Genomic DNA, 18957 nt, shown 5'->3' on the forward strand with positions numbered 1-18957 from the left:
ACCCAGTAGTGGGACTGCTGAGTCTGTAACTCTTAAGGTTTTCCTCCCTTTGTTATTTATCTCTGTTTTTTCAGTGATACATGTATACCATTGGTTTGAGTCATCAGTTTTAGGCTGTATCTACTGGCTTTCTCATAGATTAAATGAGATCAAACTTTCTTATTGATCCTCACTTCAGCCTTCCAGAAGTACCTCTTTCTGCCAATATAGCTATATTATAATTGTTGGTTAAATCTGATTGCAGTGTTTATATTATTATGACTATGTAAATACTGCCCATTGCAGAACTAAAGAGTGCATTGTAATTCTTTCCTTTCTGTAAACTTTTAGATAATAAGGACCCTTTTCTAGACTTCTAAAGTCATCTCCTATCACATCATGAAAACATAATCTATGCAGTTTATTACTCCTGATACAGTACCAAAAGGTATCTGTATTGGAGGCCTATGGACAACTTGTGATATTTATACTCCCATATCCCACATTTCTATTTCACTATTTTCTTTCCTTTAGATTCTGTTATCTGAAACTAATTCTTTACTTTCGATTCACTAAATCATTGTTAGAACACTTAATGGATTTGCTAAAATATCCACTGTCGTACTTTTGTAACCATATTAATAACTTTTTTCACTAAATCAGATCTCAGCCCTTCCTCTTCCCTCATACTTTCTTTTAGTCCTTTACAGCCCTGCATATCTTATGGTGCTCTCAAGTTACGGGGATACCCACATGCCCCCGGTAATATTCTTCCTCACTGCCTGTCCCTGAGGCTTCCACTCATTCTTAGTACTGTTGGTCTGCCCAATGCCCCTGTTTTTCTCCATTTTATGTTCTTCTACCTACCCTATCCTACATTCAGTCTCCTGGAACCAATATTATATAGCTTTGATGTCCAACTTTCATACATTTCTTTACCACAGCATTCTTTTTTTTTTTTTTATGTTTTGACACTTTTATTAAAAATTAATTTTTTTTGGTGTATATTTTTTTTTTCATTTTTCTTTTATTATTCATATGTGCATACAAGGCTTGGTTCATTTCTCCCCCCTGCCCCTACCCCCTCCCTTATCACCCACTCCGCCCCCTCCCTCTCCGCCCCCCTCAATACCCAGCAGAAACTATTTTGCCCTTATTTCTAATTTTGTTGTAGAGAAAGTATAAGCAATAATAGGAAGGAACAAGGATTTTTGCTGGTTGAGATAAGGACAGCTATACAGGACATTGACTCACATTGATTTTCTGTGCGTGGGTGTTACCTTCTAGGTTAATTCTTTTTGATCTAACCTTTTCTCTAGTACCTGTTCCCCTTTTCCTATTGGCCTCAGTTGCTTTAAGGTATCTGCTTTAGTTTCTCTGCATTAAGGGCAACAAATGCTAGCTTGTTTTTTAGGTGTCTTACCTACCCTCACCCCTCCCTTGTCACCACAGCATTCTTACAAAAGCTACCACTCCATAAACATTACAAAAATATCAGATGACTACAATAACTTGTGCTTTAACTTCAGTTAAACCTATTTTATCTTACAGATAAGTAAACCTGAAAATCAATGTACAAGGGGGAGAAACACTGAGATAAAGAATGTCTGACATTTGATTCATTTTAGAGCACTTATTAATTTATGTATTTAGGGTGGTAAGAAAAATTATAAATTTTCTATTATTCCCTCCTTTCAGAGGAACACCAATACCTACCTCTGTAGTAAATATGTTTCTTCTGGATTTATTCACATAACAGAGGTTTAATCCAATTATGAAGAAGAAGAAAAAGAAGAAGAAGAAGAAGACTGAAATGTGCCTTGTAGACATCACTGATTCAGAATGCCACAAGGCATAAGATTTAGCTATACCATGTGCTGAAATTTTAAACTTAGTAAGAGGCTGTAATTACCTCTTTTTGTAGATGAAGTTTGAAGCAACTGTTTGGCTTTGAGGGAAGTACGAGGCAAATTTTTCAGCCTTTGCGAAGCTGTTGAAAAATAAGGAATTGTAATATTTGCCTAGAAGTACAAGATAAACGCTATAGCTTCTGTAATTTTTAATACAAATTTTAATCAAGGAACAGAAACCATAGGTGAAAATATGTTTTATATTAGAATCCTAGCAGAGGAATTCTTAAGTGATGCTTAGTGCAGTAAGTTGGAAAAGAAAAAGGATGAAAATCTTAATGCATATTGCATACTTTTCTACAACTCGTTTCTTGTAGATGAAAAAAATCTCTAATATGTCAATCAGTTGAAATGTCAAAGAGAAAACATACCACCAGCAAACATGCTGCAGGTTGCAAAGAATACAAATACAAAGATAAAAGTGATGAATGCAAGCACACAGAATAAAAGAAAATAAATGCAACACTTGTTCAATGCAAAAAAGCGCATTTTGGCAAAGCAGTTATTGTTAGACGAATTGCCCTAAAAATAAAACAGTAATCCCCATACTCAAAAAGGAGAAGAAAACTCAGAACCAGGCAAGTTCTCTGAAAGTCACAATTTGGTGGCTTTAACATGTTCGACATGATCTTGCTACAAATCCAACTAATCTTAACCTCAGATTTTGGGTAGCAGTATATCTAGGCTATGTACATATGCATATAGATGTGTGTGTTTGTGTGTGCATGTTGGTGTGGGTTGAGGGGTTTGGATGAGTCAGAGCACCTATCTTTTAAACTGATCAATAAAGAATGCCAAGCTTCCCCCCAAATTTCTAATCTATTAGCTACACTTAAATGCTCACAACTGACATGTAAGATGCAGCTCAGGGCTTTGTAGAGTGAAAGTGATTCCAATTACTGAAATATACAGTTACCATGGCTCCTGTGGACTCCAATGACCAGAGTCCCACACTTACCAGTGCAGTCACTTATAAGAGGCTCTAAAATGTCATTTTATTGACTGGAAAGTTAGATTTCATATACTTCAAGGATTTACCTACGAAAAAATAAATAAATAAAAGAGAATACATCCCTACAAGTCTAGGCAGGCCACAATTATTGGGGTTATAAAGGAATATTTGATCTACCATCAAAGAGAACAAAGGGAAGAATTTGCTTCACTCTATCAATGCTGAAAAAAAACTATAGTTTTCTCACAGCTAATAATCTTTTAAAAGAAATGTATTTGATTTCCAATTCTTATAGCACTCTATACATTAATGTAGCTAAACAATGCTTGGTGCCAATTTAACTCAAATATTATCAGGTAGACTAGCAAAAACTTTTTCATACTGAAAAAAAATCAACTTTATAATTGGTTACCTTTTATCTATACCACAAAAATACAGGATAACTATACTATCATCAAATATTCTTTGCATATTTACTCATATGTTTTCGTCCATCCATCTACCCATCCATCCTGTTTTCAGTTAGTCAAATAGTTGAGTATCTGCTTTATTCCAGATACTGTTTTGGATACAATGGACTCAGCAGCCAAATAGAGAAGACACAGTTCTTATTCTCATGGAATAACTAGGAAACGGATAGAGACAATAAAATCGCAAAATATATAGCTTTCCAGAGAGTAACAGTTGCTAAGGAGAAAAAATAAGTAGGAAAGGGGGATAAGAAACAGGAGATTTAAGTTGCAATTATAAATCAGGTGAGCAGGAAAGATTTCCCTAAGATGACATTTGTACAAAGATCTGAAGGAAGAGTGGAAGTGAGCCGTGTAGATAAGGGGAGAAAGCATTCCAGATTGAGCAAAAAGCAATAGTAAAGAATACTGAATTGGGGCATGCCAAGTATGTTTGAAGAACAGAAAGCAGGCTTAGTTGTAAATGAAAACAAAAGGAAACCAACTGAATATATGCTGGCAATCTGCAACTATTAGCTATTAAACTTTTAATGAGGGTTCAATATCAAATGCAATCTGTAATAAAATCCTACTTGAATTCACAGCTATTGTGAATCCAACAGACTATATCCTCCAAATTTCACAAATGTCACAACAATGGCATCTATAGACAAAGGAAAACTGTTTACCAGGAATTCGAAGTATCACGTTACATATAGAACCAGGCAGCAAATTCTACATTTGTCTGATACAACTGAATGATATGAATGATTTTCATAAAATACCACAGTCACATAATGTTAATCAAATAAGAACAAAACTAAATTTTAATCTGATTATCTTTTGATCAGTTTTCTAAAGAAAGATAAAATCATTTCTAGTTTAAGTGAAACACTCCAAATCTTCCCAAAATAATAGACTTCAATGTGTTAGGTGTTTGAAAATATTTATGGCTTAAATTTTTCCTTGTTTTCTCTTTTAATATTTATGTAATTCCAATTAGCATTGTGAGAAGCAGAGATGCTACATCAAGCAACTTGTCTTTGATGCTCATTACTTAGGGTAATGTCTTCCTCCACAAATCAGCTCCAATAAAAGCTTCTGTATTTCTGGCAAACATATGCCACCATTTTCCAAGGCATTCTAGCTCAAATTTTCTTACTTCAAAATCCGTTTACTCATCCCGTATAGTTTCTTAGGTTTATACTTTCTTCATAATCTCCTAAATACCCAATTCAGACCTTCATCACACTATTTTTGGATAAGAACGGTGTCTTTTTTGGATCTCCTTACAGCCAATCCTTTTTACTCCATTCAGGTACATCAAGAGAAGAAGAGAATTAAAGAGAATACGAGTTATCTTGATTCTGTTAATATATGTGACTTTTGAGTTTGCGTTTAAATTTTTCAACTGTGTAGACATTTAAAAGTCAGTAGACTTAATTCTCCCTCAAACTAAGGCCTGGACTGTATGGCAATTTCTGGAATTTATTATAAAATGAGAATTTATGACTCTCTACCCAATTTCTCCTTATGTTGAAGGGTTTTCCTACTTGTATATCAGTTGCTTTGAGGGGGGAAAACCTTTTAAAATTAAAATTTAAAGACAATGTTTTTTCCACCAAATATGAGTAAAAATAGACTGATAAATCTGACTACTATGTTGAGCCTCGATGTGCAAAGATCAATTCTGAAGAAATTACTGACAAATTTCCAGAAGCTAAACCTGGAATTTCATTACTTTGAAAGGTCAATATGTAAAGATATCTTCCCTTGTTCAGAAAAAAAAAATCAATGCAATTAATTTTTGTAGTACTAAGGACTGAACCCAGGGGCCATGCATGCTAGGCAAGCAGTTTACCAGCTGAGCTATATTCCCCCCATCCATGTAATTTAAAATACTATTTTCTTGTTGTACTGTAGTGGTAATTTTTTTTTTTACTGACACAGTTCTAAAATACAAAGTTTGATAAAAACATTTTAACCGTTGCCATTTATCCTTGCCTTTATTACTCTAAGTCATTCATTTCATGAATGTTATTGGACACAGTTTTGTCATATAGGATTGTTAAAAATAATCTTTTCCAAGTGATACACACTAAGTGAGCATAAGCCACCATGAATGGCCATTAATTAGTTAAAATAATTCTGGTGCCCCATTTTGTTTAAGACCTCTTATTGCTTACAAATTCTGATTCAGTCATCCTTTGAGTCTCTCTCTGCACCGTCAATCTTCTCAGTGTTACCAAGTTATTTTCTAGTTATTAAAAAAAAAAGATCACCTAGATTTTATTATTCCCTCATCACCTCTGTTTAAGTCTTCATTTCTTGCCCAGGTTACACAATAAATAGCAATTTCTAATCTCTCTTCAATTTAGTCCATTCTCCATATTGATATCAGATTAAAGTTTCTAAGAAGCAACTTTGATTAAAGCTCACCATGGCTCCTAATGCTTACAGGATGGAATTCCATTAGTATGATATTTAGAAACTCTCACAGTCCGCTTCCTACTTCCAACCTCTCATCCCTCATCAATGCTCCCATCCTGCACCCTGCACTTCGGTCATACAAAACAAGTAGAATCAGGATGTCACTATTAAGAATTTGGACTTCACTGGTGGGAAAACCTACACTTCCCTTCTTCCTCTGGCAATTCATATAAAACTCTTCCCAAGCTGGCTAATATATCCTTTGGTATCTTTCCTGAAACCCCTTCATGCTAGTGAGTTTAATGTCTCTGTTTCCACAGAAGTTCAGTCTATCATTTTCTGCTATTGGAGGGCATAGGCTGTCTTATCTACATTTACATTCTTAGCACTGCAGACCTAACAGACACCCAATAATTTCTACTGAATATTTAAGGAACACACAAGTGACTGACTACTGAACAAAATCTAGAGATCTAAACTTATATGTTTATTCCACGAAATAAACCATTCAATCTCAGTTAAGGTCCTTCACAGTCAGGTCAAAATAAATAGTTCTCAAAGTTGGATTTGCCTCAAAATCAGTTGACACACTTCTAAAAATGAGATTCTGGGTCTCCATCCTAGATGTATTCAATCAAAATATGTAGAGGTAAAGGCCAAAAAATACTTATTTATAAAATCTATGGTAACTCAATAACACTGCACTACTAATCTTTAAACTGATGTTTCGTTAAGTATTTTATTCATTCTTAGATTAGTCCATTTCACAGTTATATGTAACAAGATTTATTTTAATTTATGTTTCATAATTATGCAAAATTCAAGTGAAACACCTTTTAGTATTTTGGTAGTAAATGAAATTGAGAGAGAATTCTTTCCTCAGGGGCCTCAGAACAGTATGGCTATGGATACTTTATTCCGTGAAAGGTATAGAGCATAATATTGGTCCTATATGCTATTGTTCTGGAGTATACTCTGTATCCTATGTAAAACTATTGTTACACTAGTCAAAAAGTAAGCAGGTGAATCAATATTGTTGAGTTATTTTAATCTAGTGTAATAAATCATAAATTATTTACAGTTCAACCTCAAATCATGCTCCAATACAGTCAACCAAGAATGTTTCCCAAGATGCATACTCATCTGCAGTTAGGTCAGCAAGATATTTCAAACAATTGATGGGGAGGAAATCACGAGTTTTATGAAGTTGTTGGGAAGAAGGAGTAATTTGGTTTTTTCACTTTTTTAGCTATATGACCTTGCATAAATTCATATAATTTATATGGATCTGTGCTCTTTTTCTATAGAAATAAGAAATGTATATTTGTGAAGTTCACCTGATATAATGCATGTGAAAGAAAACTTTTAAGCATTTTAAAATACTAACCAAATTTTAGGTATTTTCTGAAATTAGTAGGTATCTTGGGGTTTACTCTTTTCACTTTCCTTCTTATGAGCCAGTAATTCCTATACCCTGAACTAAACTGCTAAGGCTGTGATTTAATAATGTTAAAAAACAGAGTTTTGTGAAAAACTGCCTCTGACAATCATTTCTTCCTTTAATTCAAGAAAATGAAAAATTATCTGTACCCATGACCTTTGTAATGCTCTGGTTTTCTTAAACTTTTTAAGTTACTCACATATTCCAAATATAAAAGTCGAAAATTGATAATAACTGAAAAGCTTAAAATAGAACTGTCACAACATTCATTTTAAATGCCAGCATCCACAATAATGCAGCCATAGCAAATAAGCATATAAAAGGTGATTGGCATAGTAACAAGGCAAAGAAAGTGGTCCAACAGGTGGAAATAAGCGATCTTGCAAAGTTAGCTTCATGCAGACCAGCAAGTAAGAACCAAAGCTTTACCACTGATAGCTGAAAAAATAAATACTTGAAAGAAAACAAAAAGCAACATCTATTACACTAATAACTGAAGTTTACACAAAAATACAAAATATAATTTATCATATAAAACATAATACTATTATATTTATACAATTATCCATCAATATAAAAAGGCTATTATGAAAACTATATATACTAGTTATATAGTATCAGATTAGGTATCAAAGATAGAAAAATAGGTAACAATATTTTTATACTTCATGAAGTATTAGCTTTAAATAAAAATCTTTAAATATTTTTATAAAGTAAACTTAATATTAGGTTTTAAGCTTGCTAAATACTCTGGATTTTCTACTTAAAATACATTTTTGAGAAAGTAAACACTAAAATAAATGTGTGACATTTTTAATCATAAATAAGCTTTACTACAGATGCAAATATAAAAATGAGCAATTATATATTAGTTGAGAAAAGCATAGTACTCTTCTGCTTATATACATTTTTCACATAACAGTAAATAAATAATTGGCATAGCATTATGTTTTTCCTATATATTCCTTAATTATCAACTGTTGGGGAAAGAGGAAAAACAGTTCGTCTATATAAAAAAATCCTAGCAAAACAGCAGGTAATATTATGCCTAAGGAAGGTAATTATCCTATAGTTTAATATCTAGACAATACATTTCCCATCAGCATTTCTTTTTCTTCTATTTTTGTGACGACTATTTTTCATTGCCATGAAGCTTTGTGATACTGGGACAGTTCAAGAGCACAAATGAAGGGATGAGGGAAGAACCCTGAGGATTGATTTAATTCTGAGGATAATAAGAGTTGGTACTGACAATATGGAAGGAGGCAAAGAAGATTTAGATATGGCTGTTTTATCAAACTGCTGGGATTCTGCTTAGAGATTTATCATGTAAAGTTTTTTAAAAATGCAGATCATAATAATTTAATATAAATGAGCATCTCTGAAAGCCAAATACAAATGTTTTGGACTATGTGCAGATGCTATAAAAGCATGACTTATAGTATAGCAGAATTTTACTGTGTAATCTTCTTAATGATTTAACATTTTATTTCCTGTTGTATTAACATTGTCTGCCAAGTATATCAGGGGAACACCCCTCCCCTTGGAAACAGGATATTCTCAAGTGTCAAATTAATTTACAGGTTTAATGGCACAAAATCAAACCTACCACTTACCGTTTCAGGGATAACAGAGTTTAAATTCTTGTCTTTTTCTCTCTCTCTAGTTTCCTGATAATAGGGGTTGAACTCGTGGACTTGTGTTTGCTAGGAAGGTGCTCTACCACTTGAGTCACATCCCTGCCTTTGCTTTGGTTATTTTTGGGATAGGGTCTTATTTTATGTCCAGGCCAGCATGGACCATGATCCTCTTACTTACATTCCCCACATAGCTGGGATGACACTCATGTCATGTCCCACTTTTATTATTTTATTCGTTGAAATGGGATCTCACTGTTTGCCTGGGATGGCCTTGAACCATGATCCTTCTGATCTTTGTCTCTTGAGTAGCTGGGATTACAGGTGTGGCACAGTTCTCAAATTCTATTCTTAATTTCATTTAAAAAAATGTTATAAACTCATATTTTCTAGACTGTTTAAGATTACCATAGTAAGTATCATAATGACACTCTTAATTATACAGTTCACAGTATCAACTTCTTAAGAACTGGAATACTAACTAGGTTTAAAATTTAATTTTGTATGGAAACATTTTGCATATATTCAATGGAATAAATGAAGTACACAAATTTAACAATTTTCCACAGTACTTCAAATAGTAGTTTTAAATCTTAGAAAACATAGAAATGATCTTCCTGGTTGATTCTGATACCTTGATACTAAACAACGGATTGACAAATCACTGTAGGTAACCTTGGATTCTGAAGCTGAACTGATAAAGGGTTTGAAACCAAACTTCATCACTTATAAGATGAATAACCACAGATAAATTATCTAACCATTCAAAGTTTTAATTTCTAATTTATAAGACATATTAATAACTGTGCCTTTTTCCTTCATGGAAATGTTCTGAGGATTAAATAAGATTATCAATGTAGGTGCAGCATAATGATCATATGCAACTGGTAAATAAGGAAAATTTGTTATTATATTACAGAAGACAAGTGTCTTTTACTAGTGGGGTTTTTTTTTTTGGTGGTGCTGTGATCAAACCCAGGACTTTGCATGTGCTAGGCAAGCACTCTACCACTGAATTACACCACTAGCATGCTCTGTTGATTTTTCAGCCACCAAGTAATAGTGGCTAAAAAAAAGTACACGAAGACAGCTAAACAAAAGCCAAGGAACAGTGCAAAGGAATTAAAAAATTGGTACTTTCAACATTTTTACTCAACAAGTTACAAATGGACAAACCAGTTATTACCACTTCTTCACAGCTTTGAAGAAGTGATGGAACATATCACAGCTACCCCTGATACTATGGTACAGGGATCTCAGTGAATATGCATCCCTTGTGTCACACAGCCACTGTGACAAACAAGGATGTATACCAAGCATTCGTAAGGTTATAAAAATAGTTTCAATAGCTCATTTAAAATTGATTTGATTACATGTTCATATCTATCCTAGTTAGTAAGCAGATATTTTTAGAAAAATCTCAATTCTTTTTTAATTGCCTCGTGCTATACAGTAGTGTATACAGTGTTCATCTACTCCTGTATCATTTTTTTTGGCTCAGTTTGGCCAATTTGTCTTAGAAGTTCTTACTAAATAATTCTCTTTGATCTTTGCTTACATTGCATCTGTTTCCTTAATTTACTGGTCTCCACCCTTCCTTTGCATCAAATTACCTTCAAGTCTTTTTTCAAAAAAGTGAAGTCCTATCTATATTTTCTGGAATATTTAGTTTATTCATTAAGGATTTAACGTGTCTCTAATTGTGCTAGTATTTTTATAGGACCATGTTTTTATTAATGGTTTAGTAAGAAAGATGCCTGGGTTTTAATTTCCAGTACTATTTCCCTCCATCAACTCCTATAATTTTTAATGTGCAATATTATAGGATGTGAGCCTTTTGAGGAATGTATATGCTATGCTAAAGTAGAAATGCCTTTACTAACATACTCCTGTTACAAAATAAAAACTCAAACCTTTATTACAAACAATGATTGAATAAAAAGTATTAACATCTACAAAGACCTGTCACATTCATGGGTTAATATTCATCTAATCACCAAAAATAAAAATTATCTACATGTATTATTTTAGTATTTCTAAAGTTCATTTTCTGTTTGAGTTCAGTTTTAACTATTAAGTATTTCTTTTTGAAACATAATGCAAATAGAGAAATATTGACCATTTTTTAAAAAGTGATGGTTTTAGGCAATTTATCATCTCAAATTTTCGTCTATTTTAAGTAGGATTAGAAATTTGGATTAATCTGACATCTATACTCATTAAATGTTTTATTTAAAAAAAATTCTTAGCAGATAAAGAAATCAAGCCAATCAAAACAAAAAATTTCATAGGATCAGGTGCAGAAATAAAGTGAGATTATCCAAGTCCTCATAAAATACTTTTGTTTTGGACAGAAAAAGCTAGAAAAATCCAACTTTGATACAGATTTAATACACTACAAGTTTGAACAATGAGTTGCTTATTTTGATTATTATGTGCTCTAAAATATATAATAATGAACTATTAAATATTTTATTTTACCTTTGTGGTGCTGGGGATCAAATTCAGGGCCTTGTACATGCTAGATGAGCACTCTACCACTGAGCTACATTCCCAGCCCTAGACACTCTAAAAGAGGATTTTTTTTAAAAAGAAAATTTAAGTACTTACTAAGGGTATGTGTTTGGATAAGCAAAAGTAAAACCTATCTTATATTAAAAGAAACTTTAAGTTTATTTTGAACTTCTGTAGAGAACACTTTCATACTTTTATAAGTACTGATAGAATTCGGGATTTCCTAGGGACACATTTTAAATTTTAATAGAGTATCATCTTTTAGCAACAGCTATCTTTCAGCACAAAATAAATATCTATAATTTTCATATTTTGTTATTAATTGATACCTGAAAGCATAAGAAAGATACTTACTGGCTGAAGCCTGAGGTTGCATGCGAGGTATTCCTCCATTTGGCACTTGAAAATTTGAGTCACTTCTACTGCTTTTCACTGAGTCAATTTGTGTGTTAGATGTTCGGGATAGGTTTGGAAGACTGCGTCTTAATTTTTCTACAATAACAATTTTAATTTAAAAAATCAAGTCATTCATTTCAGATGGCAAATTAAAAAATTAGAATTCAAAACAAAATTATTTACAAATATTATAAAGAGAAAAATAGGAAGTACTTGCTTAAAAAAATTTACATATAAAACTCAACTAGAGTCTGTAAATGGGCAGACTAAGAGAACCACAATTTATATATTTAAATCTAAATCTAAATTAAGGTAACTTCATGAGTAAAAGAAAGCAAAAGTAATATAAGTTAAATTCACTTTCTCTTTTATTTTTGCACTGATAAACTACTTAAAATGTGCTATTTTCACACTGAAATATGATGGACAACTTTTTTCCAGAAACATTCTCATTGTAAAATCTGTTACATTAGCAGGACACTAGCAGCTCACGCCTGTAATCCTAGCTACTTAGGAGACTGTGATCAGGAGGACCTCAGTTCAAGACTAGCCCAAACAAATAGTTTACCAGAGTAAAATAACCAGAGCAAAATGGATAGAGGTGTGGCTCAAGTGGTATAGTGCCTGCTTTGTAAGCACAAAGTCCTGAGTGCAAAACCCCAGTCCCACAAGAGAAAACAAAAATCTGTTTTACCCTCATTTTTAACATTGCTTGTCTGTAAATCTGTGGGGTGGCCTTGAAGTGAAAGGCGAGGTTGCTGTAAGCGGCTAATCATAGGCTGTGGGGACACTCTACTATACTCTATTCCCCGAGCAGGAGATCGTGAACGAGGTGAATTTCTGGGTGACTGTTTAGGTGATGGTCGAGGTGAATTGCGTGGTGATGGTGAGAACCTGTTAACAGCAGGGTATACTGCATGATGCATGTTGTCATCTTCATCATCTAAACTTTGTGCATCAAGCTCCTGATCACTAAAAGTACCCCGTCGTGTAGAATTGCAAGATGAACCAGAACTGCGCCGAGATGTGGTAGCTGCATATTCTTGCCGGAGACCTGACAACAGCAAGTATATCATTTTATTTCTAACAATATATTCAAACATTTAAATATCTCTAAAATTTATTTATTTATTTATTTATTCATTTTTCTTTTATTATTCATATGTGCATACAAGGCTTGGTTCATTTCTCCCCCCGCCCCCACCCCCTCCCTTACCACCCACTCCACCCCCTCCCGCCACCCCCCCAATACCCAGCAGAAACTATTTTGCCCTTATCTCTAATTTTGTTGTAGAGAGAGTTTAAGCAATAATAGGAAGGAACAAGGGGTTTTGCTGGTTAAGATAAGGATAGCAAAGGAAAATTCCCTTTCTACCTTTAGATTCTCTCCCACGTAAGGACGCATAAAACATATCAAAAAGTTATCTATAACCTTTACCCAATTTCAATATTTCTTCTTGAATCTGAAATCTAAATTATAAGCTAGAACCATAAGTTAAAAAATGTTTCTATTCCTGAAGATACCAATCCAAGTTTGAGACTAATATTAAAGGAAAATTGAGATAAAATTACAATCCAGCCAGTGAACAATACATTAGTAAACAAACACCTTGGATTAAAATTATAACGCGCAAAACATACAGAATCTAGGTAATATTTTCAGCAAATCCTGCCAACTACTGGCATCAAGTATAAAAGATGTTACAGAGTAGTATTTAAATCTTTAAGCCATGTATTTATACTCAGAAAGTGCTGTCAACAAGGTTTCCAAAACCCTAAAGGTTAGAATTACTTTAGGGTATCTTTCAAACTGCAAATTCCTGGGGATGCAGTTCAGTGACAGAGTGCCTGCCTAGCATGCAATGAGGTTGATTCCCAAGGACCACAAAACAACAACAACAAAACAAACAAACAAAAACCCACAAAAAGCAAAAAAATCTCCAACCTCTTCCCCACAATGCTTACAAATTCCTGGGGTCCACTTTGCCTTTCAGTTGGGTTTGGGAACCACAGCAGTAATTGACGGTTACTTAATTTCTAGCAAACACAGCACTAATGTCATCTAACAAAAGATAGCAGACCAGTCAAAGAACATAGTTTTAAAAAAGAAAAATCCAGAATCCCAATGTAGCTTCTCTGCTAAAAGGAGGTATCAAGCAGGTCACAACTACCACAGAATTTTTGCATTTCTCAGTTTAAAAATGAAGGAGGTTGGCCAGTCAATAGTCCAAAGTTATAATTCTGCATTTCTGATTGTTATCAGAATCCTTGAAGAACCAAGTTGTAAAAAGAAAGTCATCTCTTTAAAAAAAAAGGGGGGGGGGGGGAATAAAAGAAGAAGGGGGCATTGTTTTTAAGGAAGTATTATAAGCGTTTCTGATGGCATCTTTTTCTTAATTAGCAAGGAAAATACTCATGCATGTGGATGGCATAGAAAGGTGAAGTAAAATGAAACTAAACATTCTATTATTTGTTACCAAAACAAAATATGAAAGCTAGAGTAAATAGATGGTTGAGCTTTTCACAAAATACTGGGATGTAAAAAGGTCAGGACTTATTAAAATGAGTTAGTTTATTCTAAGGTATAGCATTAGGCAGTATTTTTTTTTCCCTTCCATATCCATGAATAACTAGCCTTTGACTAGCTGACAGGAGTTTTTAGAGCTAAGAAGAAAAAAAGAAAGCATTAAGTCCTATCTTTCTAGAAGAGGCTGCATTTCAATGGGAAATGAATCAGCAGAGTAAGAAACATTCTGTAGTTTCTTAAATGTATAGCTCCACAAAGCTTACTGCATATTTAAAGAAATGACCTATTAATGCACACAGACAACTGGAAGTTTTTTTTTTTCTTTTTTTATTATATTCATATGTGCATACAATGTTTGGGTCATTTCTCCCCCCTTCTTCCTTCCCCCTCCCTTATTCCCCCTAACCCCTTGCTATCAGGCAGAAACTATTTTGCCCTTATCTCTAGTTTTGTTGAAGAGAGAGTATAAGCAATAATAGGAAGGACCAAGGGTTTTTGCTAGTTGAGGTAAGGATAGCTATTATGACAGAGTTCATAATTTTTATTGGATTCTCAAAGGTGTCTATGACCTAAAAAGTTTCAAGCACCATGCTACAAAGCACCATCACACATTTCATTTAATTTAATGCTACAATTCCAATTTTCTCTAAGATCTTTTTTATATTTTTGCATTCTCAAGACAGGTGATATCTGTCACCAAGAAGGCAAAACTCTCAAGAGTGTGAGAAAATCTTAGCTATCACAATAGTTTGTGACCCTAAAGTACTTATGCAGACACAGAATGTAACTGTGATATTACAATTTCATGGGGACGGGGTGGGTAGAAAAGAAAAAGTCTAAAAAGGCTCCATGGAGAGGCAATTAAAACAAGACTAAAAAACACTAGTTTACAGTAAGACACCCAGTAATACAGTAATAATTATACTTGTGAGTGCCAATACAAAGTAACACCAGGAATATGAATTCCAGTCATAGAAGCTGAGCACGATATGCCTTTCTCTGCCCCTCCTACAGCAAAACTGCCCTATGTAAAACAGACTCTTAAAACAAGCAAATGAAATAGCAAGTATACATGTTGAATAAGCCTCTGAAATGTCCATCTCAACATTTTACTTTTACTACATTATACTCCCACAACACTTAAAGACATTTAATTCCTACAACAAATTATTCAGTAGTGAAAAATCTCAACTTTAAACAGTACTTACTTTCTTCCTGCATCCGGGCTAGAATCTGCACATCTGTTACATCATTTAGCTTATAATTGGATCCAATTGAATCTTCATCTAATTCTGAAGCACTTAACTCACTATCTATAGAGGATTGAGGACTGAGTGGAGGGTTTCTGTCTGATGAACTTTTGAAGTTACCTTAAAAAGAGAAAAAAGTTAAACTTTGGTGAAACAAAAATTGGTTAAGTATATGTTGCAATTAATTAGATATTATATTCTTTGATTCAGTACATTATTATTATGGCATTTGTTTGCAAAATTCCCAAACTCTAAAATTGGAAATTGACCTCACTAAGTTAAAAGGGCTGTAGAGACTCCTTTATATACTATGGCATAAATACAAAACACCTTTTTGTTTAAGTATATCCTAAGTGACTAAGCATATAGGACAACTAAGCTTTCAACACCGTGCCTAGAAAGTAACTGGCACTCAATAACTGACTTTTACAAGACAGTCAATGAAAGTTCTCTGTAAGTAGATGAATTTATAATATAATATTTTCTCCTCCTAAATCCAGTCAGTAACAAACTCTATAAACTTTTTGCTGAATAAAAGCATCTACTTTTCTAAACAAGAAAACTAATATGAGAAAATTACATTCCTTAGATATATAAGAATCAAAACAACAAGAACAACAACAGTAGGCTAATTTCTCCTACATGATATTATGTTTCCAAAATTCCTTTGCCAAATTACTAATGAAGACCCAAGCTGATCTGATAGATAGAATGAAGAAAATGACCAGATTTTTTTTAAAGGTACTTTTATCATTTTAAACCAAAAGGAAGACAGAAAATAGGTTAAAGGAATAAAGAACAGATATGTTTAGAAAAGTTCAACTTGTTTCTAAGGAAATGCTTTTTATCACATCCTCAACTTCTACTGAAGTTTAATAAAATCCCAGCACTCCCACTAATAATTCCAATACAGATTTATATGAAATGCTTGTTTTCCAGAATTCTTCACCATAAGAGCCAGCTCCAACATGAAAGGCATATAAGGAGAGCAAGAAGAATACAAAATAATTAACATTTATACTATAAAAGAAAGAAAAGCATAATGCACATGGTAGGAAAAGTACTACAAGATTAGGTTCAAATAATGCCTGAATCAAATTCTTTAAACAAATAGTGCTGATTAAACTTTTTCATATGATACTGTCATAGGTGAAATAAGTAGTAAATAACAGCCTGCATACTAAACAAAGAGCAGGGTCAATAAAGTCATTACAATAGGAACACAAAGATCAAAAATCTGAGGTGGTTAACTATACCTTAATTTTTAAGGAGGCTGGATCAATGAGCCATAAAATAGTAACAATAAGAGTAACTGAATGGATGAATTATAAAGAAGAGTAAGGTACACAGGAACAGTGTCAGTCAAAGAACCAGATTTCCCTTAGGTCAGAGCAATCTGCTCCTGCCACATCAAATGGTACCTGTCACTCTTTTGGCACAATCACATATAACCTTAAACTATGACCTAACTGCAGTGCTTAGGTCAAACTTAAAAGCTTATTAAAACTCCTTAAAAAAAGAGATTTTAACTTTTATAACCCAAGTAGGCTGTTCAATAAGGATGGACTGATTAAAGCAATGAAGCTTGTGATTCCATTTAATTAAACCAGATTTTTAAAACTTCAAGTTTAAAACAATTTAAGACACAGTAAAGAAAACTACATGGATGTAATACACTGACTTATCTTTGCACCTTACTGCCTAGTGGCTCCTCAATGAGATTTTCTCTGACCTTTTAAATGTTTCACAAATAAAATCAACCTGAACTACTGATAAATATTATTTTCTAAGGTAGGGCAGTAAGTTAAAAACCAATCCTTACCTGAATTTCCAGGAAGTATAAGCTGTTTGACTATAGGAGGTCGCACTGGGGTTGAGGATGGAGAATTGAAGCCACTGCTGTACGGGCTACTGGCATTTGGACTGTAAGGACTTGTATAACTCATAGAGTTGAAAGGATTATTGTATAAATTCTGCCTCTTGAGAGCTGCATTAATGAAAAGGTGGAAAATCAAATTGACTGAGAAAAAGTTAACATTTTATTTTAATTTTTAAATTAAAAACTCATTAAGCTGGTATCTAATTCAGTTTAAAGAATCATTCTTTTTAGTAGAGAAAGCTGTATTATATTAACAATAACCCCAACAAAATGTTTTCATTATCTGCAATTGTGTTTTACAAAAAACAGGAGCCACATCAAGTAACAAAAATTATATAGGAAGGATATTTCCTGAATAGATTATTGGACACAAAATTAATTCATTTCCATTGTGTTGGAAAGTTTATTCTTTAAAAATTATCATATCAATATTGAGTAACCTTTAAAAACAAATTAATTTAAAAACTTATATGTCTTATTTTTCTGTAATGAACATGTTGTTTTAAAAAGAAACCTATGATAGTAAGTCTTCAAAATAGCCTTTCCAGTATTTGGATTTTTGAAAAAATAAAGCAACAGTGGCTCTTTAGGTTGAAGTCAAAACATGGGGGAATTTGCTTTATTAAAAAGAAAAAAAACTTTTCTTCCCATTTTCTGTCAAAAAAAAAAAAAAGTGCTATGTGCTGGGTGCTGGTGACTTATGTCTGTAATCCTGGTTACTTGGGAGGCTGAGATGGGGAGGACTGTGGTCCAAAGCCAGCCCTGGCAAATAGTTCACAAGACCCTATCTTCAAAATAACTAGAGCAAAATGGCCTGGAGGAGTGGCTCAAGAGGTAGAATGCCAGCTTTGCAGTGCAAAGCCCTGAGTACAAACCCCAATTCCACCTCCAAAAATTATGCTATGTACACAAAATTATGAAAGGTTAAGATAGCAAGTGAAATTATATACAAGAAAAATCAATGCTTAAACTAATTTTTCCTTACATCTTATTTTAATATCCATAGATTATTTAATATTTTTGAGCATAGGTAAAACACCATCGAGAATATATAGACAAATTTAACATGATGCTTTGTCTTAAGAGGCTTGAAGTACTATAGATAGAAACAATAACTGCAAAATAAAATGAGTACTACCATAAAGGTGCAAAGGGTTATCGAAAGAAGAGACAGGAGTATTTCATTTGAGAGAAACTGAGTAAGGCTTTTCAGGAGAGGCCCTGGAGCAATCTTGACAGAATTAATGGTAATTTGATGGGATACTACCAGTGGAGAATGTTTGTATGTTCTTATATCTGTGCTTACAAGATGAACAAAAGTAGTGTCTTGAAAATACAGAGCATGCTCAGAGTGTAAGGGTGAATAGTCTGAAATGGTCAAAGCACAGGGGAGGGACAAGATAGGAAAAAGCAACTGGAGCCAGGTCATGGAAGGCCTGGAACACTATGCTTGGGAATCTGAAATCTATTAAGTAGGAATGAAAAAGCCATCAGTGATTTCTGAGCAAGAGTGCTGTGATCTAATCAGTCTAGAGAAAAATGATGGTAATTTTGATGTTGAATGACTAATAGGTAGTATACAGTGGCTAGAAA

General features: G+C 33.4%; 1 protein-coding gene across 2 annotated transcripts in view; it reads right to left on the reverse strand.

Moving 5' to 3' along the window:
• The window catches only part of Slain2 (SLAIN motif family member 2), a 64103-nt gene that overhangs the window by 14740 nt on the left and 30406 nt on the right, over positions 1 to 18957 (reverse strand). The window contains exons 3-7 of one of the 2 annotated variants that reach the window (XM_020158459.2): positions 17308 to 17472; positions 15444 to 15605; positions 12403 to 12762; positions 11667 to 11804; positions 1892 to 1969 (exon numbers count right to left, since the gene is read on the reverse strand). In XM_020158459.2, coding sequence (XP_020014048.1) covers positions 1892 to 1969; positions 11667 to 11804; positions 12403 to 12762; positions 15444 to 15605; positions 17308 to 17472 — 903 coding nt within the window. The remainder of the gene's footprint in view (positions 1 to 1891; positions 1970 to 11666; positions 11805 to 12402; positions 12763 to 15443; positions 15606 to 17307; positions 17473 to 18957) is intronic. The other variant, XM_020158460.2, reaches the window with a different exon arrangement.

Source organism: Castor canadensis, chromosome 9 (assembly GCF_047511655.1).
Source record: "Castor canadensis chromosome 9, mCasCan1.hap1v2, whole genome shotgun sequence".
NCBI classification, from domain to species: domain Eukaryota; kingdom Metazoa; phylum Chordata; class Mammalia; order Rodentia; family Castoridae; genus Castor; species Castor canadensis.